This window comes from Oncorhynchus mykiss, chromosome 13, assembly GCF_057628025.1.
Source record: "Oncorhynchus mykiss isolate SJ-2025 chromosome 13, ASM5762802v1, whole genome shotgun sequence".
NCBI lineage: Eukaryota > Metazoa > Chordata > Actinopteri > Salmoniformes > Salmonidae > Oncorhynchus > Oncorhynchus mykiss.
The window spans coordinates 27943585-27970905 of NC_143034.1; the positions used below are offsets into that span (position 1 = coordinate 27943585).

General features: G+C 41.6%; 2 protein-coding genes and 1 non-coding gene across 6 annotated transcripts in view; 1 reads left to right on the top strand and 2 right to left on the bottom strand.

Annotated features, from left to right (window-relative positions):
- Positions 1–9504: 9504 nt before the first annotated feature.
- Positions 9505–14735, bottom strand: LOC149978806 (uncharacterized). Its single transcript, XM_090195913.1, has 3 exons — positions 14431–14735; positions 13298–13603; positions 9505–10332 (listed from the first exon to the last, which is right to left on the bottom strand). Exons 2-3 carry the CDS (start codon positions 13560–13562, stop codon positions 10154–10156), a joined length of 444 nt encoding a protein of 147 aa, XP_090052039.1. The 5' UTR covers positions 13563–13603; positions 14431–14735; the 3' UTR covers positions 9505–10153.
- Positions 14736–14986: 251 nt separating this feature from the next.
- Positions 14987–27321, bottom strand: part of LOC110485835 (rab11 family-interacting protein 4A) — an 85692-nt gene continuing 73357 nt past the window's right edge. For 2 of the 4 annotated variants that reach the window (XM_021557026.3, XM_021557029.3), the window contains 10 exons: positions 26742–26777; positions 24714–24813; positions 24286–24389; positions 23926–24066; positions 23367–23448; positions 21927–22064; positions 21462–21620; positions 20114–20200; positions 19446–19589; positions 14987–19100 (listed from right to left, as the gene is read on the bottom strand). In XM_021557026.3, the coding sequence (XP_021412701.2) occupies positions 18981–19100; positions 19446–19589; positions 20114–20200; positions 21462–21620; positions 21927–22064; positions 23367–23448; positions 23926–24066; positions 24286–24389; positions 24714–24813; positions 26742–26777 (1111 nt within the window). In that variant the 3' untranslated portion in view covers positions 14987–18980. The remainder of the gene's footprint in view (positions 19101–19445; positions 19590–20113; positions 20201–21461; positions 21621–21926; positions 22065–23366; positions 23449–23925; positions 24067–24285; positions 24390–24713; positions 24814–26741; positions 26778–27321) is intronic. The other 2 variants (XM_021557028.3, XM_090195912.1) reach the window with 1 other exon arrangement.
- On the top strand, positions 17302–17356 carry LOC118938567 (U7 small nuclear RNA). The gene has a single exon (XR_005035776.1). It is a non-coding gene; the product is annotated as a U7 small nuclear RNA (small nuclear RNA).

Consider the following 27321-nt stretch of genomic DNA (forward strand, 5'->3'; position numbering starts at 1 on the left):
TACATAATTATGACATACATTGAAGGTTGTGCAATGTAACAAGAATATTTAGACTTAGGGATGCCACCCGTTAAATTAAAAAAAAAACAGAACGGTTCCGTATTTCACTGAAATAATAAACGTTTTGTTTTCGAAATTATAGTTTCCTGATTCGTTCATCTTAATGACCAAAGTCTCGTATTTCTGTGTGTTATTATGTTATAATTAAGTCTGATTTGATAGAGCAGTCTGACTGAGCAGCAGCAGGCCCGTAATCATTCATTCAAACAGCACTTTTGTGCGTTTTGTCAGCAGCTCTTCGCAAGCACAGCGCTGTTTATGACTTCAAGCCTATCAGCCTAATGGCTGGTGTAACCAATGTGAAATGGCTAGCTAGTTAGCTGGGTGTGCGCTAATACCGTTTCAAACGTCACTCGCTTTTAGATTTGGAGTAGTTATTCCCCTTGCAAGGGCCGCGGCTTTTGTGGAGCAATGGGTAACGGTGCTTTGAGTGTGGCTGTTGTCGATGTGTTCCTGGTTTGAGCCCATGTAGGGGCGAGGAGGGGGATGGAAGCTATACTGTTACACTGGCAATACTATAGTGCCTATAAGAACATCCAATAGTCAAAGGTATATGAAATACAAATGGTAGAGAGAGAAATAGTCCTATAAATACTATATTAACTACAACCTAAAACCTCTTACCTTGGAATATTGAAGTCTCATGTTAAAAGGAACCACCAACTTTCATATGTTCTCATGTTCTCAGCAAGGAACTTAAACTTTAGCTTTTTTACATGGCACATATTTTACATGGCACATATTACTTTCTTCTCCAACACTTTGTTTTTGCATTATTTAAACCAAATTGAACATGTTTCATTATTTATTTGAGGCTTAATTGATTTTATTGATGTTTTATATTAAGTTAAAATAAGTGTTAATTCAGTATTGTTGTAATTGTCATTGTTACAAACAAAAAAAAAAGATAAAAAAATAATAAATCGGCCGATTAATCGGTATTGGCTTTTTTGGTCCTCAAATAATCGGTATCGGCGTTGAAAAATCATAAAAGAGTCGACCTCCAGAGAGTAGTGAGGTTTGCACAACGCATCACCGGGGGCAAACTACCTGCCCTCCAAGACACCTACACCACCCGATGTCACAGGAAGGCCAAAAAGATCATCAAGGACAACAACCACCCAAGCCACTGCCTGTTCACCCCACTATCATCCATAAGGCAAGGTCAGTACAGGTGCATCAAAGCTGGGACCGAGAGACTGAAAAACAGCTTCTATCTCAAGGCCATCAGACTGTTAAACAGCCATCACTAACATTGAGTGGCTGATGCCAACATACTGACTCATCTCTAGCCACTTTAATAATTACAAATTGGATGTAATAAATGTATCACTAGTCACTTTAAATAATGCCACTTTATATAATGTTTACATACCCTACACAACTCATCTCATATGTATATACTGTACTCTATAGAGGTCGACCGATTAATCGGAATGGCCGATTAATTAGGGCCGATTTTCAAGTTTTCATAACAATCGGTAATCAGCATTTTTGGACACTGATCATTGCACTTCACGAGGAGACTGCGTGGCAGGCTGACTACCTGTTATGTGAGTGCAGCAAGGAGGCAAGGTAAGGTGCTAGCTAGCATTAAACGTATCTTATAAAAAACAATCAATCTTAACATAATCACGAGTTAACTACACATGGTTGATATTACTAGTTTATCTAGCTTGTCCTGCGTTGCGTATAATAGATGCGGTGCCTGTTAATGTATCATTGAATCATAGCCTACTTCGCCAAACGGGTGATTTAACAAACGCATTCGCGAAAAAAGCACTGTCGTTGCACCAATGTGTACCTAACCATAAACATCAACGGCTTTCTTAAAATCAATACACAAGTACATATTTTTAAACCTGCATATTTAGTTGATATTGCCTGCAACATTAATTTATTTTAACTCAGGATATTGTGTGTCACTTCTCTTGCGTTCTGTGCAACAGAGTCAGGGTATATGCAGCAGTTTGGGCCGCCTGGCTCGTTGCGAACTGTGTGAAGACTATTTGTTCCTAACAAAAACAGCCAACTTCGCCAAACGGGGGATGATTTAACAAAAGCGAATTTGCAAAAAAAGCACAATCGTTGCACGAATGTACCTAACCATAAGCATCTCTGCCTTTCTTAAAATCAAAACACAGAAGTATATTTTCTTAAACCTGCATATTTAGTTAAAAGAAATCCAGGTTAGCAGGCAATATTAAACTAGGGAAATTGTGTCACTTCTCTTCTGTTCATTGCACGCAGTATATACAACCGCCTGGTTCGTTGCAAACTAATTTGCCAAAATTTTACGTAATTATGACATAACATTGAAGGTTGTGCAATGTAACAGCAATATTTAAACTTAGGGTTGCCACCCGTTCAATAAAATATGGAACGGTTCCGTATTTCACTGAAAGAATAAACGTTTTGTTTTCGAAATGATAGTTTCCAGATTTGACCATATTAATGACCTAAGGCTCGTATTTCTGTGTGTTATGTTATAGTTAAGTCTATGATTTGATAGAGCAGTCTGATTGAGCGGTGGTAGGCAGCAGCAGGCTCGAAAGCATTAATTCAAACGGCACTTTCGTGCGTTTGCCAGCAGCTCTTCGCTGTGCTTCAAGCATTGAGCGGTTTATGACTTCAAGCCTATCAACTCCCGAGAGTAGGCTGGTGTAACCGATGTGAAATGGTTAGTGGGGTGCACGCTAATAACGTTTCAATCGGTGACGTCACTCGCTCTGAGACCTTGAAGTAGTTGTTCCCCTTGCTCTGCAAGGGCCGAGGCTTTTGTGTAGCGATGGGTAACGAGGGTGGCTGTTGTCGCTGTGTTCCTGGTTCGAGCCCAGGTAGGGGCGAAGAGAGGGACGGAAGCTGTACTGTTACACTGACAATACTAAAGTGCCAATAAGAACATCCAATAGTCAAAGGTATATGAAATACAAATGGTATAGAGAGAAATAGTCCTGTAATAACTACAACCTAAAACATCTTACCTGGGAATATTGAAGACTCATGTTAAAAGGAACCACCAGATTTCATATGTTCTCATGTTCTGAACAAGGAACTTAAACGTTAGCTTTCTTACATGGCACATATTGCACTTTTACTTTCTTCTCCAACACTTTGTTTTTCCATTATTTAAACTAAATTGAACATGTTTCATTATTTATTTGAGGCTAAATTGATTTGATTGATGTATTATATTAAGTTAAACTAAATGTTCATTCAGTATTGCTGTAATTGTCATTATCACAAATAAATAAATAAATATATATAAATTTTTTTACAAAAATGGCCGATTAATCGGTATCGGCTTTTTTTGGTCCTCCAATAATCGGTATCGGTGTTGAAAAAATCATAATCGGTCGACCTCTACTCTATACCATCTACTGCATCTTGCCTATGCCGTTCGGCCATCGCTCATCCATATATTAATATGTACATATTCTTATTCATTCCTTTACACTTCTGTGTATAAGGTAGTTGTGAAATTGTTAGATTACTTGTTAGAAATTACTGCATGGTTGGAACTAGAAGCACAAGCATTTTGCAAAAATCGCATTAACATCTGCTAACCATGTGTATGTGACCAATAACATTTGATTTGATTTGTGATTGAGGAAACAGCAAACAGCCAAGCCTCCGCCTGCCAGTGGCCCAGTGCTGACCTGATGATTAACAAAGACTCGTGGCCACAGACATCTCACTGGGCTATGACATGTAACATACCAGTGTTGTGTGCTGTTTAAATCTCTATGGAGGTCGGCCGGCCTAATGGATTCGTAAGCAGCTGTACAGGAGTTAGCTACTCACACATTGTTTCCACTGACCACAAGAACTGGGCCGTGTTCATGAGGCACCAAACGGAAGTAAACCAACTGAAACACGGAGGGACAGCCTGGACTTGCCCAATAACAAATGCGCATTTTCATGCAACAGAAAGTGATGAACACGACCCCGGCCAACCCAAAGCCAGTGGATGATCAAACAAACTCCTGAACAAGAGAAGAAAGACGAGTAGAAATGAGGGAGGAAACTGACAGAGCTAGGGGGTTAAGAGAACCGGAGGAAGTTTCTTTAAAAATGTCCTGAGAATTCTTGGTAAGGGTCTATCAGTGCCTGTGATAAAGACTACCGTAATTCATGTAAAAGGCACATTCCTGGTGTTGTGATGTCGAGAGGGTGTTGGAGTCAAGCATGCCGGTCGGCCCGCCTATCACCACTCAGAGTAATGCACAGAATGAGGATGCAGGGTTCTGCATTGTGATCAAAGGTTTAAAGACCATGAGACTTGGAATAGGGAGCTGTATGGCTGACACAGCAGATAACAGGGTAGGAGTGGAGCAGAGGAGGCTGGTGGGGGGAGCTATATGAGGACAGGCTCATTGTCATGGCTGGAATGGAGTCAAACATGTGGTTTCCATATGTTTAAGGTGTTTGATACCATTCCATTTATTCCATTCCAGCCAATTACAATGAGCCCATTCTCCTATAGCTCCTCCCACCAGCCTCCTCTGGAGTGGAGATATTGTAGCGATACCATAGCCACATTAGGAAAAGTCCAATAGGATGGGAACAATAGGTTGCACTACATTTGTTAAATATCTACCCTGGATTATCAGCTTCATACTAGTCAGTCTCATATGTGGTAAGAATGCTGCTAAAACAGACAGAAACATCAGACATTCATCATGATACAATCCCCATAGATGCACAGTCCTGTTGCTTTGGACTAAAAGTACCAATATGTAACAGCATTAAATGAATATGAAATTAATCCAACAGCTCAACTGAGTGCATGTGCAAGTAACTTGCTTATCCTAGGTGCTTCCTATAGCATCTCTCTCTCTTCCCCCTCTCGAGGTTGACTCTTCAAGGGCTTTGTTTTAGCAGCACCTTGACCCAGACACCACACGGCTGCAGACAAAGACAGAGAGGCGTCACAGGACAGTGCACAGCACAGACAAAACAGTATAGCAGCCAGCCAGCCAGGCTACAGCCTACCAGCACTGCATCCCAACAGGCCAGAGGGCACCACTACCACTGATAGACTGACACAGCTACACTGCCCCCTTCTGGGCCAGGGGTGGTACTGCAGGCCGGGGGACAGGTGAACAAATTGGTTTTGCATGCATTGCGAGAATAGTATTAGAAGGGTAAGGCTGACACATTGCAATGTAGCACCTAAAAAAAAAGGAAACTTATAAAGTCGATTGTAGTAGCGTTGCTAAAATCAAGGCTATATCTAACTCTATGAGTTACTCCACTTTAACTTTACTGTTGTTTCACAGTGTGGCAACACTCAGAAACAGAAGAATTTCAATGGAAGTGACTCAGCAAAACATGTCCATGTTCACCAGATGGTGGTGGTGACCTTTTAATTCATCAATACATGTTTGTTTTCTAAAACACCAATAAACAAAAACATTACTTACACAATGACCACAGTGATTAGCTTTGAAACCTGAAAAATCTAAGGGGTTTGTAAATTAACAGGGCTGGCCCACTTGGAAGCCCTCATGGCCAGTGTGTCTGTCCTGTCGCATTGCACCATTTCACTGTCCCACATGGACGTTAGGAAACATCTAACGTCTGTTTGGTCATCGGGTCAGCAATGTGCATGGAGACCTTTGCCAGGGATTTCCACAGACAAAGTAGACATGGAAGCCTAGAGTCAGTCTGTCACCCCAAACCCTGGAATGGATGATGGCATCCCACTGGGTCAAGTCACATTGAATTAAAACCTTTCTTAGGCAGCTCAATTCTGACATTTGTTTCACTAATTGGTCTTTTGACCAATCAGACCAGCTCTAAAACAAAATACAAATTAGTGGGAAAAAAAGCTTAGAATTGGTTTGCCTGTGTAAACAGCCTTGGACAGTGGTATCTAGTGAATATACTAGTCTCATGTGGCAACTAAACAAGAAAAACTATACAAGGTCTAATGAAGGAAGACCCCACTGAACAAGACATGGAAGACTAGCCCTTTGATGGGTTAAGAGACCCCTGCTAAGAGCAATTAACACAATTTTAAGGACCTCCACATAATGTTCTAGTATCATAAATCCACGTGGCACATCAACACTATCTTGTAAAGCATGAAACACCCGGAGAATCTCACTGCCAATACGTACACAGTGGGAGGCCGTTCCTTCTCTTGCTAGAACAAAAGCGCTACCTGCTGCACGCCGACCCGGTAACGACGATATTCTACTTGTAAAATCGCATATCAGTGGTCAACAACTTTGAGCCAATCAGAGACCACAAACTCCTAAATGGGGAAGCCAAAAGGAGTGACAACAAAAAGGGATTAGGGCATTTTCTCCACACATCCACAGTTAAATGTCATGAGCCACTCACACTCGATATGCAATGTAAGCTATGGGATGGTAGCTAGCTAAGTGCACAGATGCAATGCACAACAACACCAAATACTTCCTCCAAGCTAGCAAACGACTGACATGGATGGACGTTATAATTAAATCACAATGAATTAGTTTCCATGAAACAGCTGCCCGTGTTAGTACAATGTCCTTAGCTAGCTAGCGAATATGTTAACGTTAGCTAGGTAAACATTTGGCTATGGACTGGCACTGGCTGTAGTTTCTTGCCAACTCAAATGGGATTATGGAGAATGAATTATGTTATTTCTTCATCTTTCTAGGTAGTCATCTAGCTGTGTCCATCTGGCTAGTATCAACAATCTAGCTAGCTAACCAACATTGGGAATCTAGACCATAAACTAAGCAACACACACCGACAAAGATTGCCAAACAACGCTACTGCCACCTCCAGGTTTGGAGTATTTTAACAAGGCTGAATGGTTGACGACTTCAAGGTCTTTGCTGTGTGAACACAAAACAGATTGACTGCCGACATTTTGTTCAGAGGTGTTTTGTGTCTAAGCTATAAGCGTACAGAAGGAGCAGTTTGCTGTAGGTCTGTTCTGGTCAGCTCTGGTTGCAGCTAGCTAACAACAGACTCTTCCTGTTCTGTGCTACAGCCTAAACGTGGCTATTAATACCAGATCAACCACCAGGGAGATCACATGGCTATGGCTGCTGAGTCACACAGTGGAAATTATGTGGAGCTGGTGCTGGTTATGTTGCGCCTACCTAGTCACTGATCTCAGTATTTTAAGTTTTCCACTCCTACTAGTTATGGATTGGGTTTGGGGTGGGTAAACTAATCCTACATCTGTGGTTATAACCAGATTACTTACCGGACTAAATGACTGGACACTTTGGATGGAGATCACAAAGCAATGGCTGCTGAGTCAGAGGAGAAATATGGATCTGCCGGAGTCTGATCCAGATGAGTAGGAGTAGGTTGTCACTAGAAGCTGATCTGGGGTCTGTTTTGTGTTTTCCTGTCATAAATGGTCAAGAAAAGGATTTGGACGGATAAACTGATCCTAGATCTGTGGCTAGGGTTGATCAACCACCCACCATTGGAAACTCCTTCACAATGTAAGATGTGGTAGATGTCTTCTGGGACAGAGGTGCATTAATCATTCTCCACATGATTGGAACTGACATCTGACAATAGACATGTGTCTCAACAATGCATTCACTACTGTTAATACCACGCACAGAAAGCAGACCAGATCTAGTCTATGGGGGTGCTTGCACAGACCTGGATTGAGCCTACCAGGGGAAAATGTCATTTTCATGCTTAACTCCTTTAAAGCTATGTTCCCATAAGGTATTGAAAACCTTTTACACTTTATGCTCTTTATATAGCAGTTGATGAACTGACCTTCAGTGCAGCATCACAGACTGTCTGACACTGCCCCTTGGAGCAACAAAGTTCTCACAGATGATTATAGAAGCACATCAAAACGCAAGTGGTCTGCTTTGATGGCGATTGATCCAATCTTAAATAATTGACTTTAAAAAGACGGAGGAGCCTCGTTATAAATTCATCTACAGCAGCTACTGGCACGGAGCTGAGAATTCCAAAGCATTTTATCACCCCTTTATCGTCTAACACCTAGTATCTGAGGACAATGCACACCACTAAGTCATGTTAGATCACATGAATCAGATTGGTTACAATAAATAATTAAATTTTTAGCTCATCAAAAGAACTGTCTTTGTGCATGATGCTTGGGAAAGTCATGTAAATTGGCAAGTGAATGTGTGGGCCTTGTACTCTTACTTCAGAAATGCGTCCTTCCTTCCTTGTTTCCTTGAGGTAAAAGACAGATTTATTAGAAATGGGTTAGGGCTAGACCCGGTTTGCTATTGGATAGGTCTGGACCCGGTTTCCACGATAGCAATGTAATTTAGGCTTAGAAGTGTTTTAACAATGCATCTTTCTTACAAAAACGGCCGAAGACGTAACATGCTTTGCCCAAAACAACACGCAGAGAGAACGTTCTAAGTGCGTCGTTGGCGCATGCATCGTTACTGATTGGATCGAAAGAAAGGGAGCCCTGCTCTCGGATCATTAAAATCTTACCTTGACATTATAATTATTTCACAATCCTGACGACGGCTCAGCTCCTAGAGATATTACCAACTGCGGCTGCAATATTGAGGCGGCTTATTCCAATGCTTACCCAATAAATAGGAAAAAAATATATATTAAAAAATACACCGATTTGTCACATCGTTACGCACGTTATCATAATAACAAAATCCCTATCAAAATCTGTCAGTTTAAACTAGGGATGTTTTTTTTGTTGCATTGGATGCTTCTCAATCCACCACATCCGCCGATGGCCACATCTGCGGTGAAAGGTGGCAGAGCTAGAGCTGTGTGTCAGGCCTTGGGACATCCCGAAAATCCCGTTCGTAGTGTCTGAACGGTTTGGCCTACAGACTGTTATGAGCCCTATATGGAAAGATGACTCCCACGAACACGAGGGTGTCCTTCGTTTTGCTCTACGACCCCCACAAGCGTATTGGGACTCGTCTGAAGTCGGTAGAGCCTATCAGCCAACTTCTGTCTGTAGCGTCCGAACAGTTTGGGCTCCACACTAACAATACATTTAAGTGTTTTATGAGTGGTCTGAGGCAGACGTTACGATTACAAGCGTTTTCAAGTGCAACGTTAATAACAAGAGTTTTGGTGAACAGCTCAGATATTTAACGATGCTCCTACGAAGGTATTAACGATGCACTTAACCTTAAGATGGTTTAGGGAAACCGGGCCCACAGCAAAGTTAGCTCCTTCTTATTTTCACCAATTCAGATCTGTGATTACTTTCAAGAAAGGTAGGAAGGAAGGAAGGATGGATGCATTTTTTTTAGTATTTGAACAGGGCCTATGAACTGAATGAACTCACTATATAAACCCAGAGCTGCATGGAAAGAATTCAGCGCAATGGAGGTAAATGTAATATTTAACCAACACTGCCACCTAGTGGGCATCTAATGCTAAAACGTTATCTTCTGAACTACTACCACTACAACAAAAACAGTGTGGGAATGATGCATCAGTGTAGAGTTTTGTTGTTAAAATGCATGGTTTATTTGCATTAAAGATATCTTGGATCTCAAAAGCTGAATTTCATTCCCACTGGGCGCACACTGGTTGAATCAACATTGTTTCCACACCATTTCAATTAAATTACATTGAACCAACTTGGAATAGACGTTGAATTGACATCTGTGCCCAGTGGGTGGTGTCTTACAGGGTGCTGTAGTCATGGCAACCTGACCTCTTGCTCTCCATGGGCTCAGAATCAATCAGGTAAGTCCATTTGAGAATATATCCAAACATACTTATTCTTGCACTGTGCCCTCTCCATTTTAACACATATGATTTTAAAGGGAGTGACACTTGAACACATGGGCTTATATCAGTTGATTGCTTTTAAAACAAAAGTATTTAAAAATAAGATAAAACTACAATTTCTCTTTTAGTTCAGAGTTAGACTACACATCTATTGAAATGATTCACAAAAAAAAAAAATGAATTGTTAACATGTAACCCAACTGTCAACGAGGCTACAAATATGACATTCTAATTCATTAACAAACCAAGGAACAAGTAATACTAACCCTAACACCTGAGAAACCAACTAAAATATAATTCCTAAGAGCTTACGATTAAAGAGTTAACTAATAAAAAGTGTATCAGGACACACCGGACCTCAATCCTCTGCGTCGACAAACTGCTCCTCCACGCTGCGGATGATGTGGCGAACCCATTTGACGGGGGCTTGGTGGTGGGTGGCAGGGCTGTAGTCGGTTGCTGTCTGGGGGTGGGGAGGGCAGGGAGTCTGGTTCAGGGTCAACCCCTGTAGGGCCACTCTATCCACATCCTCTGGGCCTGAAAAGAGGAACAGAAGATTCATGGCAATTCTGGCTCGTATTCAGTTGGGCAAACTGTAGCAAAACATATTGAAACGGACAACGGAAATCTGTGTCCTCATTGAGGTATTCCCTCCCAGTTTCATTCAGCTCAAAAACAATTTCTCCCTACTGAACACATGTCATGTTCTGGAGGAGCAAAACTCTGAATGCTGCAGATATAAATGTGTTGCATTCGAGCGGACATTATTCCCTATTCAGCAGGGCAGAAAAGCATGTCTGTTCTATAACATTGATATCTAAATGTTCTGTAGCGAGCAGCCCATTGAAAATCTTCAGTAGTTCAAGATATAGCAAAATGGAAAACAAAACAAAATGTCTTACTGAAGAAGCCCTCTAGCACCTGTTTCAGAAAAATGAGTTCTCCAGTTTGGCATTACTGAGCACCACCCTACATGAAAAAGTCCTAAGTAGAGAAATGATATATATATATATATAAAGTTGCACTGTTAGTGCTGCCAAAACTTTAATGTGTCAACATTTCTATACAAACCAAGAGAACAAGACAAGACTTGATATGATATTAGGTCTGAAATGAATAATGGTCCCTTCCTTGCACTACCAATTGTCTAGTAATATGGATACATTGTTATTGACCTGGGAGTAATGGCAGTAAGTTACATACAGTATAGAGTCCAATATTTGAATCTAACTTGTCCTAGACCACTGGTCACTAACCTTTTCAGAGCTGAGATCACTTTGAGTCAATATGCAGGTGGAGATCTACTGCTCAGATATATATTTTTAAACATGACTTAATAAATGTAAGCCTATGCTACATTAACCTATGAGGTTTGTGCAGTAGGCTATAGCCCAATACATTATCACAGCATATTGGCTATGCTTGAATTGCCCTGCCAATGGCATTACAATGTTGTTGTTCTCAGACAATTGTATTATGTTTCAAAGCTTGAGGTATATGATCACACTGGTAATATTAGATAATTGTATGTATTACTTGTTATGCACAGCACCGCTGCGTGAGCATAAATTGAAATAATTCACTTTAAAAAAATATATATTTTACTGGACTGATGGTGCCTGCATATTACCGTCTTCCAGCCGATGGCGAAACTCGAGTCTCACTTCATTCTTTCTGCCTCATCCACCAATTCATGGGAGAAGCGCGTTTTGTGAGTACTGACGAAAGTGTGGAGTAATGAAAGCAGGGAAGACTTAGGTTGCTGGACCCTGTAGCAAAATAAAACACGAGTCGTTGCTAAAACATAACTTCAGCCAAAAGCACATCAATTGCTGGGTAAAACACATCGAGGAAAGAGCTGCCGCAGAGACAGAAATCCGGTCACAGGCAGAGCTAACGGAGCTAGAAATTACATTTTTATTTGCACTTTTAAATAAAATACAGGTAATGTCAAGTCACATACATATATATACACACATATATTTGACTCTATTTATTTGTATGTAAGTGTCATTTTCACTGCTAATTATAAGCGTGTATGCTGAACACTGATACATGTTAATTTTTTTACATATGTTATATATATATATATATAAAAAATTGTGTGTATGTGTGTTTTCTATCGCACTGTTGAATATAACAATTATGTTTTGTATGTTACATTTGTTTGTCCAAAACAAAATTACATATGTAAATAGGTTTGCTGTTGCACTTTTGAATAAAATTATTAAAAGTAGTTTTTTTTTATTGTAATGTCTTTCCCACTCTCTAGTGATGCGTTCCACATCAAGGTAACAACGGATGACAATTAAGAATGATAGGACAGCCATTTGCCTGGTTCTTCTTACTTTTTGAAGTTAGGAGCACCAGTGCTACAAATAAGACGCAACTTCTGCTTTTGGACGTTAACAAGGCAACACCGCATTTTAAATCCTCCTCCACATTTACTGGATTAGTTGTGCAGAAGAGAACCTCCCCAGACAGTATTATATTTTTCTCGTCAGAACCAGAAAGAAACGCTGCTCAGGCTTCTCTATCGTCTCATGGAAGCTGCACGGTGATCCGAGTTCTGAATGGTCTGCTGTTGGCCGATATATGTGCACTTGATTGGGGTCGCTGAGTAGGCGGAGTTTGTACCTTCAGACACATGAATTAAGTGCACCTACTACAAACCGAGTGAAACGAATAAAACAAACAAAAAACAGGAACGCAAGGCGATCGATTAGTAATTTCTTGGAGATCGGGATCGACCGGTTGGTGACCACTGTCCTAGACGGTAGTCCTTGATGTACTATATAAATAGACAAATGAGGAAACGCACAACAGTGGTGGGTTTGGCCATAGAAAGAACAACGTATATGCAAAAAATACCTAATCTCTACTGTAAAATAATGGTGGTGGATTTTTGATGTTATGGGACTATTTTGCTTTCACTGGTCCTGGGGATCTTGTACCAAATATCATGACATTTTAGCCAAAAACCTGGTTTCCTCTGCCAGGTGGCTGAAACTTGCCAGCAAGTGGATCTTCCATCAACACAATAACCTCAAGCACACATAAAAATCCATGGTTAATTGACCACAAAATCATCATTTTGCAAAGGCCATCTCAGTCTCTGGACTTGAACCTCATTGAAAACCTGTGGTGTGAATTGAAGAGGGAAGTCCATAGGCGCAGACAAAGGATATCAAATATCTGGAAATATTCTGTATAGAGGAATGTTCTAAGTTCCCTCCCAATGTGTTCTCCAATCTCATAAAACATTTTAGAAAAATTCTCAGTTCCCTTATCCTCGAAAGGAAAGGTTGCCGGAGTATTAAACAGCAGATACAATACATTTGACCCCCCCCCCTCCCATTCTGAGCAATTGTATTAGTATAAAATAATACTTTCATACATTATAGCTCAGTATTTGTATTAAAAAAAAAAAAACATTTTTTTGCTAATTTCTATCAAGGGGTCCAATAATTCCAGACCCCACTGTATCTCTCCCCCTCCTTACCATATGGAGCAAATCCATATGTCTCAAAGCTTCCTATCTCCTCCTCCCAGTTTTCTTCCTCATATGATGGCAGAGGTGGGGCTGGTGGCGTTTTCTTTTTTGACTTCTTCCTCCATTTCCACCTATACCTGAAAGGATAGGCCTGCTTGTACCTACGCCCTGGAGAAGGGTCCAGTATACCATTGCATGAATATATCTGCTTTCTCTCTGGGATGGTTTTGGCACCAATGCACAAGCCTGGGGGGTTACTCGTTGTCTGGGGCATGGTCCACAGTCACAGGTCTCCCTCAAGAGTTTACTGTAGGCCTGCAGAGAAAAGCATGAACACAGAGAAATGTTGTCATATCAGCTGATAAGCAGTGCTTGACTTGGGCGGGTGCTCGCCAGAGCCGCGTACCTGCACCTCAAATGTTCTATTGTTTGAGCTCCTGTACCTCTTATAGAATATATGTTCAAAATTATTGTGGAGCACCTAAATATAAACAGTTCGGTCCAAGTCAAGCACTACTAATAACGTTTGACACTTTTGCAAAAGGAAAATGCTCATCAAACGGTGAGCAAGTCTATCGATAGCAACACATTTAAGTAGTATATGCTGTGGAAGTTGTCACTGTAATGTCATCTCCCTCCAAAAAAAAATGATTGATTGGCGTCGGCCGTTGAACATTTATTTCCTTCGAATATGATAAAATTCAAATTTCAACAATAAAAACGAGAGATTAATTCATTTTTGGTTCACAGCATCATTCTACAAAATTCCAGCCGTTAGACAGAGAAATCTTGCACTATCGATATCACCTTGCTGCTACACATTTTGACGAGGCAAGTTCTCCTTCACTAATAATTAAACCGACATTGATTATAGGCTACATTTGACAAAATACTGCGTGCGATGCTAAATGAAGTCTTCCGGTTGCTAATATATTGATTGTTCGATAGTTAGCCAACGTCGTTTGCTAGCTAGCAAGCTCACTTTATTCCAGCATCAATTAACATATACATTTTACCCCTTTCATGTAAACTCAACAGCTCAATGTAACTACATAAACTTGGGTTTCAGAAAGGGCAATTCTAAAAATAAAATCAAGGTAAGGTAAATTGCTAGCTAATTAACCAAATCCTCGTACACGTACCTCCCGTGGGCTTCGAATGCAGTGTTAAACGTCAAGCACCGTGGAGTCTCCTCTGTTCTGACATCCACGTGGGTTACTGCTTGGTTTATTATTTTGTACCGATTCGTTTTTTTTTCCTTCAGTCCAACCCTATGTATTCTCTGTAGGACAACTTATTGAAACATGCATATAATATAATTTAGTGCCCCATTCCACCATCATAATCTTGAATCAATTGACACAGTATGAATCAGGGGTTTAATGTACGTGTTGAAGTACACTGATCTAGATCATTTCCATCTCTTTGAGAATTCTCTGGGTCCCACAAGTCATTTCTCAGAGCTGAGATTTAGGTCAGCATAGATAGAGGATCCACATCAGGCACACTGCAGATAGAGAGTTATGTCTATACAGGAAATCCCACATTAGGACCAAATTTGATCAATTGTTGCAAACCTGCTTTACTGCATTTCTGAATCAATGGCAAGCATTACTATTCCCAAAACAGGACCGAGTATTCCTTTCATCATACTGTAAGAAGTTGACATTTTCATTTCTGAAATTAGCATTCATCAGGTTGTAATCATGCCAGGGCAAATCTCTTTATTTACAGCTTAAAGTTGTTTGTACATCACAATTGCAGATAAGACCTCATACCATAAGTAGTAGCCTACTTACAGCCACATACAGTACAGTGCTTCAATGTATCAGTAACAATGGTATGTGGTAGAGAAATAGGACAACAGAAACAAGGTAACAGAAAATCACAAGATATCACAAGCCCAAGCCATTCTTATTGCCACAATGCCACACCTTGTGCACTTTAAAATCCAACCTCTCAATATCTTGAAGAGTAGGAGACATTGGTCAACATCACCTCAAACGATAGGAGGGCTTCTACATGAGGACGAGGTCAACGCTCAATTTGAAGACATTTCTCAATGTATCTCAACTTCATTTCAATTTGTGTGAAGTGAATCTTTCAAGGTTGTAGAAGTAAACCTTGTAGTTCCAGGTTGGTATGGTATAGAGAAAAGTAATATTTCTCAGCAGTTTATTTAGTGTATAGGAAGACAGGGGGAAACCATATCAACATACTTTGAAAGGATGCAGAAACCAAAGCGATCTTAAAAGCAATGGACACCGCATTCATAGATAGGTTACCGCAAAAACAGAAAAAAACAAAATATTGCCCCAATGCTCATCTGTTTTTAAATAAAAAATCTTGTGCTGTGCCTCCCGAGTGGCGCAGCGGTCTAAGGCATCATTATAGACCCGGGTTCTATCCCAGTCACCAGTTGTACCGTGTTTCCTGTAACACATTGGTGCGGTTGGCTTCTGGGTTAAGCGAGCAGTGTGTCAAGAAGCAGTGAGGTTTGGTAGGGTCATTTTTTGGAGGACTGGCTGTCAACCTTGACCTCTCCCGAGTCCGTACGGGAGTTACAGCAATGGGACAAGACTGTAACTACCAATTGGATATCACGCAATTGGGGAGAAAAAAATACAAAATAAACTTGTGCTGTAACAGTTTTATAAACTAGAGTTGATTACCTGGCCATTTCCTGATAGAACTGTATAAAATTGTATTTTTGTGGTCTCATCTGTAAAAGTGTGGTGAGTGGCACAATACAAATCCTAACTAAAGTATCTGTACAACATTTACAAGTCATGAACATCATTCAGACAATTGTTTTTAAAGCAACAGTAAAAATATTCATTATTAAGTTGTCTAAACAACATAGCTATATTAAGAAAAAGAAAAATAGATAAGTGTTTTAAAGGCACGAATACCAGAAAAGGTGAAAACATGCAAAAATAAGAAAAAACAACATATTTTTGTGCAAGGAAGCAAAACATACGGTTAGAGCAATTTAATTTACAGCAGGTTATCCCCTTTGCCTATCAACGTCCTCTCAAATACAGTAGTACAGCAAAGGCCTACTGTATGACATTTGAAAACTGTCTCAACAAAATGTAGATTTGTACACAAAAACCCATTAGGTTTTAACAGAGAGAATGTTAGCTACGTGAGACATTCATGATATTTACAGTATACTAGCCAAAGGGCAAACACTACCCATATACTCTGTATAGACTCCAGTATGATTGCTATTCCAGTCTTATTAGTACCAAACTCTAGTCTACAGTAAGTGAACTTCTGATGAATATACTGCAGTATACTACAGTATCTTATATAGAGATGATAGGGATGATTCAATGAGCCAGACTGACATGGCTTAACACCCAGAGGAAATTCATAAAACACATTGAGATGTGGAATAACATAGAGATAAATACTGTATCTATCTCTATGCAGAATGCATTAAGCATTCTGTACATTCACATCCATAGGGTTACATTCATGTGCTTGTACATTGTTATGCTGTTGACTTGACAGCCCTGTATGCTGGGAGGGTTTGTCTCTTGTTCAGTGTGGATATAGTGAGAGTGGAGTGGCAGTGTCCGACACAGAAATATAAAGCATATAGGCTAATGGGCTAATACCCACATACAAAAATAGTACAGTATACTATAAAAATACTAAAGTACCTACTATAGAATTCTATAGTAAACTGTAGTATACTATACTACACACTGTACTATTCCTTGATCATGTGTACAGTAGTACTTACTATAGAATGTTATAGTATACTATAGAAACTATAGTAAATACTATAGTATTAGCCACAAAAAAATACTGTAGTAAATACTACAGTATCTTAACTGCATATACCCTGCCCATTCCCCTCCCCCATATTGCAATTTGTACCACCCATAAGTCAGAAAACTACATGCCAAGTATGGACCATGTTGTGTGTTCCCTACAAGTTATAGAAAAGAGCAGAAGCTCTGAACAATCGGTTTAGACCCCAGTCCTAGCTACAGGTTATGGAAAATTAGCTCTTTTAGTATTTCTCCAGTAGGTTTCCTGAAGGAGAAAGCCTCCATTTCTATGTCAAAGATAATAAAACAAAAACAATGTAGTAAATACTACAGTAATGTCTGCAAATACACTACAGTAAATACTACGATCCACAAAAACAATACATTATTACTATAGTATATACTACAGTTTTCGATTGTTACAGTATTTATACTATAGTTAACTGTAAATACTACAGTATAATACAGTAACTACTACAATAAATACTACAGTATAACACAGAATACTACAGTAAATACTACAATATTCACTGCAGTGTTTTTGCGGACTCCGTAAGTCAGAAAAAAAGTCAACAAAACACTACAGTAAATACTATAGTATATATAGTATACTATATTTTTTTCATGTGGGTAGCTATAGCAGCTCTATTCAATGGGACATCCTTCATAGCAGATATCCCAGGTCTAACCAACTTATTTAGACAGACTTACCACAGAATGTCTGAGTAGAAAATAATGATGATTAAGAGGAATTGGCATCCGGAAATTCTCAACTAGCCAATTAACAACTCACTGTGTGAGTTAAGGATTTACTATATGGATTTATCATACAGTATTACTCTACACAGATCATACTGTACCGTCGTCTCAGAGTTCCCTAGGAAGGCATTCTTCTCTTATCTTCCTCTGTACTGTACTGACCGATACACTTCACCTGTTCCTTCTTGACTTCACAAAGCCATTCCATCCTCCTGAAAGCATTCCATCACACCAAGTTCTGCTGCCTCTCATTATCACTTCACATGACTGATATCTTCTTGAGTCAAAGCCAATACCTTTTGACATGGAGATGCTTGTACAATACTTTCTCTCTCTTCTCCCTCCTTTCATCTCTTTCTGTCACTCTTCTTACGCACAGAAACACGTGCTGCTTTACTTTCTTCATCAACATGCCTCTACCCACATACTGGTCTTCGGCGATCAAACACAGATCAACTTTAAGGAAGCAGTGGGGATAGGGTTGTCTGGAAGCTAAAGATCTGTTTGTCTATCTGCCAGTCTCTCTCTGTTCCTATCTTCTGTTCCTATGGCTACAACGCATGCTATTGAAGATCAATAGATTTGTGTTCACATTGTTTCAACACACACCACTAGAGTACGTACATCCAGTGTTCAACAACCAGTAATGCCCTACATATTCAAAGCACCTGCCCAGTATAATTATTTTTCCCAGTAATAATTAATCTCGATTGTGTTTAAGACTAAAGATGAGGCTGTGAGAAAAAAATAGAGAACATAGAAGAAAGTGCATGAAGGAGACATGAGGGAGATACCAACATCTGTTGATGAGTCACAGAATAGAACAGAAGTATGATGGCGAAGTACCAAAACTTTAGTAGTCAACACAGAAATTCCCCTATAGCTCCAGTCGCATATTCATTAGGCCACACCGTAGCAAAACGTTTAGCAATGGAACACAAAAACTCGTGTTTCTAATTGGACAAGTCCAGGTAGTACCTCCCAATTTGTCTGTTTATCTTCTGTTTTGTGCCTAAGTTCACAGTTCCACTCCTGGGGCAGCAGGGGGCAATGATGTCCAGCAGTCCCAGGCCCCAACATGGCTAGTCTTCCTTTCCCTTTCCCATTCCCGGAAGGGGTTCTAGTCGTGGGTTTCTAGTTGGGGGGTTCTAGGTGGTCTTGATCTCCAAGATGGAGGGGTTGTGGTCCAGGATAGACAAAATTATCTTGTCCATGTACTGCCGCAAACGGAAGTTGATCTCTTCCTGCTCCTTGAGGGCCTCCATCAACTGTGGAGAAATATCAAATTAATGTTATGTTACCATCAGATATGGTGGTGCATTATCTGGTTATACCAGCTAACCCCGATGTCATGCAGAATGCAACTCTTCAGGTCTTAGGCAAGGTTACTCATCAGACAAGCGTGGTCACCATACCATCAGAACGGTTACACCAGCAATACATTCTTTTATGATAGTAATGTAACCTACTGCAGGCCTAAGAACCTGATCACATACATGCCTACTGTCTAAATGCTATGTGTACTATGCCCTTAATCAATGGGGTTACTCTTGCAGGGTTACTCCGAAATGATCAAATCATCAAATGATTAGCATTATAAATGAAAAACTCACGTCGTCTCGTGAGGCATTGTCTATCTCGGCAGCCAGCGACTGGGCCTTGGTCTGGGTGGCAAACAGGTTCTTAGCCTCATACAGACTCAGACTGAGGATCTGACCATTCAGGTCGTCGTTCTGTTCCCTCAGTTTCAGGTTCTCCTGTTGGGTGGTGTGGGGAGTGAAGGAGGGAGGAAGGGACAAAGAGGGGAGGGTGGGAGTTTGGGAGAGAGAAGTGGGAGGGGGAAGTAGAGGGAGAGAGGAAGGAAAGAAAGAGAGAGAGAGCGATGAGGGTCATAGTTTGATTTGGCAGACTGAAGCGATGGGTTTTAGAGGGGGTCCACATCTTGATGAGATTCATCTCAATTCTCCAAGCGCCCCACTTCATCCACACTGTTTCAGTAGGCAAGGCCTGTTAGATTAGACTACTGAAGCCTCACACAACTACACCCACGACAAACCATCTCTCGATTTCAACAGCAGCCGACACAGCACACTACATCTACGGTAACACCTACAGGACAGGACACGGGTTATTATGTTTATCAAGGTGTTATGGCACAAACTGCGCCCTGTGTCGACAGGGGGTGAAGCTCTATAGGCGCTGTATGGTGGTGATATTAGCTGTGGTTAATGGGAAGGGTCAAAGGTTAATGCTCACAAGAAACAACAGTGGGTTTGTTTACCGTCTGACCGTGACGGAGGCGTGCCCCAGCGGATACTACGAGGTGGCGGAGGTCAGAGGTCAGAGGAAAGTCCTGCGAGACAAACCGCTGGACACACAGAGCAGGAGCAAAGAGGAGCACAGGGAGACATGAGAGGGAAGAGACTCATTCATCCCTGTTTGGAATACTATCACATCAGCTAGCTGATCTGCATTCTCTTTTGAACCCTTTCTCAAATATGAAACAGTGCCATTATAAAATAACAGATTTTAAATAGTAACCTATGAGTGTTTTAAATAAGGAGTTTCAGATAAACACCATTTGATCTAAAAGTGTTGAGAAAAGAGAAAAAGGGCATCGCATATCTGCCTGACACCAATTAGAGACAGAAGTAATGTTTCTCTTCCAGCCCTGTAGTTTAAACTTTGAATCAAAGCCTGTGACTGCAGAAAATAGTCTGGGTACCAGTCTTTTTAGCTAACATTCCACCCCTTGCCACTCCTGTCATTTGCTAAATGTAACAGCTGAGCAGAGACGGCTACCAGGCTAGTGTGAGAGCGAGAGAAAACAGAGAGAGAGAGAGAGAGAGAGAGAGCAAGACAGATCCAGATGAAAGCTGCAGGCAAGGCGAGGCATTGTGATTACTCTCCTAGCGTTACTGTCAGTTTGACAGTGTGTACTGACCGAAGGCAAGAAAGATGCCTACAGTAGAATATCAAATCTTTACACGTGAAGATACTGCAACACTGCATGTCCCCAGCATTAGAGCCTCTTGCCTGTGTTTGCCTCGAGGCTTTGTGGTTTAGTATCATAACGTCTGCCTTGCCTTGAGGACATCTTAGAAACACTTTCATCTTGATCTCTTATCTCATGGTTATACTCGGTCCGATGCTCCTAACAAGGTTGGGGAACAGTAACAATGTAATTTCACTGCCCTTGACAGACAGATATCACTGGTTTTCACTGCCTAGAAATGGCACACTATCTAAGAAGTCGAAAGGACAACACTTACAGTAGATAAGACGCACTGTAGATAGATATGACGCACTGTAGATAGATATGACAAGTGTATGCCACTCTATATATTGAGAGTGTATTCACAGCATTTGACTATCACACAAAACACTGTTCACTCGCACACCAGCAAATAGTGTTGGCATATACAATCACATACAGTATACTTAGAGGTGGAATTGAGGGGGGACGTGTGTAAAAAAAAAAATGTTTTTTTAAACACTGTGCAAAATATTGTTTTTGAGCCCCGCCTGCTTAAGTCGTTTGCCCAATTACATCCTAGCAAATACACCAAAAGAGGAAGTAACAATGCATTCATATAGAGTTAGCATTGGCCACTAGCTCTCAAGCCCACCTGTTTGAGTCTCTTGACCTCGTGCTCCAGCTCCATCTCTCTGGTCTTGGCGTTGAACTCCGTCAGCCCAGATGAGGAGCTGCGGCCGCGGCCAGGCTTCTCTGTCTCCAGCTTGAACAGCTGCAGGTGCTCCAGCTCCCGACGAAGGTCCTCAATCAGCTGCAGGAGGAGGGAGACAACCAGGGACGATATGCGGTAGCTGTCGTGAAGACTGTTTAGTATAAAGAGTACCTGGGGTAGCCATGTAGACCAGTCTGATGCAGTGGGCAGGACTGGTTTATGTGCAAACGTATTCTATACAAACACTCAGCTACTAGAGACTTCAGAGGAGTGGGAGCGGCATCATGAGCTTTCGTTTCACACTACATGTAAAAGTGTGTATAAGTGTGTGTACACGCAAGTGTGTGTGTGTGTGTGTGTACGCGTGTGTGTTTGTTTGTGTGTGTGTGCTATCCCTCCTCCCACCTCCTGCATGGCCTCCCTCTCCTTCTGGAACTCGTGTCTGTTCTGCCTCAGCTTGTCCATCATCTTCCTGTAGAGGTCCATCTCATCCTTTAGCCTCAGACTGGTGTCCTCCAGCTTGTATGTCATACGCTGCTTCTCCTGACAACACACACGTATAGACACATTCCAATGCATGTGATGATTCACAGAGAATAAAGCACGGATAGTTTTTCAAAAATATGCCTGATTCACATTACAGGCCAAAGCCAAGGCAATCTGTTCTGGGCTGGACTGGTTACGCATCCACTATAGTTGCTGGAGCCGTGCTGGGACGGCCAATGTGAATAGAAGAGCCCCAAGCCAGCACAGTGCAGTTTGGGTCGGCCCTATAAGCTTAGGGAGAGTCAAAATAATACAGCAAGCTAGACAGGGCGGAGTCAATCAATCTCAAAACTGACCCCGATTACCCAATAACCTCGGCTCTACCCCCAACCTCCAGAGTAGCTCATCAAAAATTAAAGTCACATGGTGTTCACACAATAAAGGTCCCACAGTATGAATAAGGCATTAGGTTGTTAGGATGTATGCAGTAAGCAAGAACACAGTCAGTCTAATAATGCACAGTGAATAGTCCTGTAAGAAGAAACATTAAAGACACATACCTTAAAATTAACTATAATTTTAATGAATTTACAGTACTATGCATAGTGCAAATACTGCAACAACAGAAAAATACTGCAAAAACAGCTATTCATACAAATATTCTCTACAGCTGGCAATGAAATGTTACCTGGCTACCCAAACTCCTTGCTCCCTCCAAAGGCTATGTCACACCCACTGACATTAGTTTCTTCTTCGCAATGAGTCTGGATCTGAGTCCCTCTCCAACGATTTTTAGAATGGAGCAACATTCTAGCCATTATGATTGGTTCCGGAAACCAATAGGTTGGGCCAGAGACAAAATACACGTGGGTAAAGCCGCGGTTTGAACATCCGTCATTGGCTTTGATACAATCAAATCGCTGATGACTTTACAACACCACTCATTTTGATGTCGCCACAAACGACTTCAACGATGGCAGTCTCAGACTGAAGTATGTAGTGAAATAATTCAGTTTGAGTCGTCAGGCAGCCTGACGTGTATAGCCTAGCAATTAGTTAGTTAGTGTGACTCTGTTAGGAGTTCACACAATCACACAATCGAATGATCATGCCAACTCCCTTGGATGTTTTCACCAGGCAGGCTGGAAATAGAGGTGTTGATATGAGCCCAGCTGTAGCCTTCACACCTCCAAACGTGTGTGTGTGTGTGTGTGTGTGTGGCTGTAGCAATTGGTCACGTGCTGTTGATGGGTGGGTGTTGGTGTTTTTGTAACCAGTTATCGAGGTCTCTGTCTGTGTAGAGATAGTAGTACTGGAGCCTACTGTGTCTCTGAGGATGATATGCAAGCAAGCACATACCTCGTCCAGTTTCTCTGTCTGAGACTTCAGTCTGCACATGTTCACCGATATATCCCCGTTCTCCTCCTCTAGCTGTTGGACTCTGTAGGGGAAGAAGAGGAAACACATTATGATAATTCATCCATGTTTACTATACTGTATGTCCGGGTTATTCAAAACAAGGCCACTAACAAAGAGAAATGGAAATTAGCAGTACTGAGGACCTCAAGGTCTGGATTTGGTATCTAGCTCAAGGCCTAATCTATGCTATCTACCTAGCTCTATGGACTACACTCTTAGAAGAAAGGGTTCCAAAAGGGTTCTTTGGCTGTCCCCACCCTTTTTGATTCCAGGTAGAACCCATTTGGGTTCCATGTAAAAACCCTCTGTGAAAATGATTCTACATGGAACCCAAAATAATTTTACTTGCAACCCAAAAGGGTTCTTTAAAGGGTTCTCCTATGTGGACAGCCAAAGAACCCTTTCAGGTTCTAGACAGCACCTTTGTGTACACTTATAGACGTAAATATGAGTATCTACGATGCAGTGTATAAATGATTGAAGTAAGTGTGTGTGTTACCGGTTGTGTAGCAGCTCTAGCTCAGTGTTCTTGTCTCTCTCCATCTTGCTGTAGGCCTCACGGTGTCGTCTCTGCTCCTCCTCTGTGTTCTGCTCTGCCCGCGCCTCCTGGTCCTTCAACTGCTCCTCCAACTCGTGGACCCTGTGAGTGACACACACACACAAGCCAGCACACACGCACATAAACAAACATAAGCATCAATGAGATATGCAAAAACATTCTCACACACACACATATATATATTTAAGAATAAATGTGTGTGTGCGTGCATTCGTGCATGCATTTGTTTGTGTGTATGTGTATATCTACGTGTGTATGTGTGCGTGGGTGGGCATGCATGTGTGTGTGTAAACCTCCTACCTGTGAACCAGCTGTGTGTTCTCCTGCTTCAGCTTGGACTTGAGATCTCCGTTCATCAGCGTGTCATTCTCCAACTCTGCTACCTTCTTCTCTAGGTAACTCACCTGTGTGTGGGAGAGAGACAGAGAGAGGAGGAGGGGGAGAGAGAGCGAGAGTTTAAAAGATGTTATATCATTCGTTTATCCAATGTCCTTACATCAGCCAGCACAATCAGCAACAAGCTGTGCCAGAGCCATTCATCTCCATTCACAGCAGAACACAGGTTGACAGTAGCAGCCAATGCAATCAATTTCCCAATTGGTATCCTATCAACTTTCACCTTAATAGAATGGAGTGCAGGTAGTGGAAAGGTCACAGACAGAGACAGACACGATAAATGGCAGTCCCTTCCATAGAATTAAACAGAACACAATGTATCTCTACGGTACCTTCTCAGTGATGTCGATGTCACAGGAGTCGATGCTGTCTCGGAACAAGTCCTCCGTGCTGCCGTTGCTGCTGCTGAAGTTACTGGTGTGGAGGAGCTGCCTGCAGACAGGGAGAGAGGAAGAGAGAGGAAGAGGCTGTTATACAAGACTAAGAAAAAACAATAAAATCTCTTCCAACTGTGGTAGTCCTAGATCTATCCCTTTTTAGCTTCCCCCCATAGGGCATCAATCTGAGCTTTACTGCTGAACCATAACGCCACTGTGTGTCCACTCTTGCAGAGAGAATGCCGCAGGATAGGATGTAAAAGGGACTATAAGCAAAGGGGCTGTGCCAGTGGGGGAGCTGATCATATTGCATAGAGTGCAGACACACACACATCACACACTATTACACTACAAAGAAACACAGGCATGCATGCCCATATGTACACACACACACACACACACACACACACACACACACACACACACACACACACACACACACTGACATTCAAACTGCCGCCACAACAGCTAGGCCCACTCTAACTAATGGAATGGCTTCACACCAGCCTCCATTACAGAGACTATTCATTAATAAGAGGAGGAGGAGAAAGGGAGGGAAAGAGTAGGGGAGGAGAGGTAGGGAGTAGGGAAGGAAAGGGAGCGGGGAGAGGAGAGGAGGAAAGGAAAGGGAGAAATGAGAGGAGAGGTAGGGAGGAAAGGGAGAGAGGAGAGGAGGCGATGTAGAGAGGAAAGAAAAGGGAGAGAGGAGGAGGGGTAGAGTAGAAGAGAGGGTAGAGTAGAAGAGAGGAGAGAGCAGAGAGGAGAGAGTAGAAAAGGAGAGAGTAGTAGAGAGAGAGAGAGGGAAGAGTAGAAGATAGGGAGAGAGTAGAGAGAGTAGAAGATAGGGAGAGAGTAGAGGAGAGAGTAGAGTAGAGGAGAGAGTAGTAGAGAGAGAGAGAGGGAAGAGTAGAAGATAGGGAGAGAGTAGAGAAGGAGAGAGTAGAGAAGGAGAGAGTAGAAGATAGGGAGAGAGAAGAGAGGAAAGAGTAGAAGATAGGAAGGGAGAAGAGGAGAGAGTAGAAGAAAGGAGAGAGTAGAAGAGAGGAGAGAGTAGAGAGTAGAAGAGAGGAGAGAGTAGAGGAGAGGAGAGTAGAAGAGAGGGAGAAAGAAGAGAGGAGAGAGTAGAAGATAGGGAGAGAGACGAGGAGAGAGTAGAAGAGAGGGAGAGAGTAGAAGAGAGGAGAGAGTAGAGGACAAGAGAAAGGAAAAGAGTGGAGAGGTTGGGGAAACACTATACACATAAATCAGTACTGGCAGGCCAATCTCTCTTTGTCAGTTTAATTCACAGGCTAGAGGAGGGAAGTAGGAAAAAGCCCTATAGACACAGACCACAATGAAAGGATATTCATATGATAGGCAAGCTATAAAAAACCTTGAAAATCAACCAATCCTCCATTGTTAACACAATGGAAAACTCAAAAGCTTTATTATCTAAATGTTGAAAGTGTGTGGGCGATGGAGAGAAACACGATGGTGCAGTTTGAGGCCATACGGCGGAGAGTGATGCGGGCACTTGAGATGGGGGGTGTCAGCATGTGGGTCTGGCAGGTGAGATGTAGTTGATGTTTGTGTGATGTTGTCGTTGGTATGAGTATTGTAAAATAATCTATAATAATGCCTCCACTGCATTGTATACAGGTACACTGTATGTACAGTACAAACAAGCATCTTAATTTGATCACCCTGTTCATCAATTTCCTTCATTTGCCCATATTTCCCGTTGCTGCAGGTTTATTTCCCTGCTGTGAGAAACTGGTCAAATTCATATCTGTACACAGTAGTAACTGTAGTAGTAAAGTGAACACAGAAGAGGTAGAGAGGTTCAGTATGCTAAAACCATTACCGTATTACTTAGGAAGAATTACCTAGATAGTAGTCTAATACACTGGCTGACATAATGATCACATGACTAACGGACAGGATCAACAAGGAAGTGGCCAACATACAAAAACAAACACACATACATTTGGAGATATGACCAACCTGCCAAAGGCTGTGCTGGAGATTTTCCTATTGGGGCTGGAGAAAAAGAGTCAGAAAACATCCCAGTTAGTCTTACCCTTGTCAGATGTCATGGATATATGAGTTTATTAGTTATAACAATGAATTATAGATAGAACAGTTAATTGCTGTTTGATTGGTATTAAGGTATTATTGTTAATCAGTATTTTTCACAAGAAGAGAAAGAGAGTGTGTTCCAAATGGCACCAAGTTCCCTTTATAGTGCACTACTTTTGACCAGAGCCCTATAGACCCTGGTCAATAGTAGAGCCCTATAGACCCTGGTCAATTGTAGAGCCCTATAGACCCTAGTCAATTGTAGAGCCCTATAGACCCTGGTCAATTGTGGAGCCCTATAGACCCTGGTCAATTGTAGAGCCCTATAGACCCTGGTCAATAGTAGAGCCTTATAGACCCTGGTCAATTGTAGAGCCCTATAGACCCTGGTCAATAGTAGAGCCCTATATACCCTGGTCAATAGTAGAGCCCTATATACCCTGGTCAATAGTAGAGCCCTATAGACCCTGGTCAATTGTAGAGCCCTTCTCTGTCAATAGTAGAG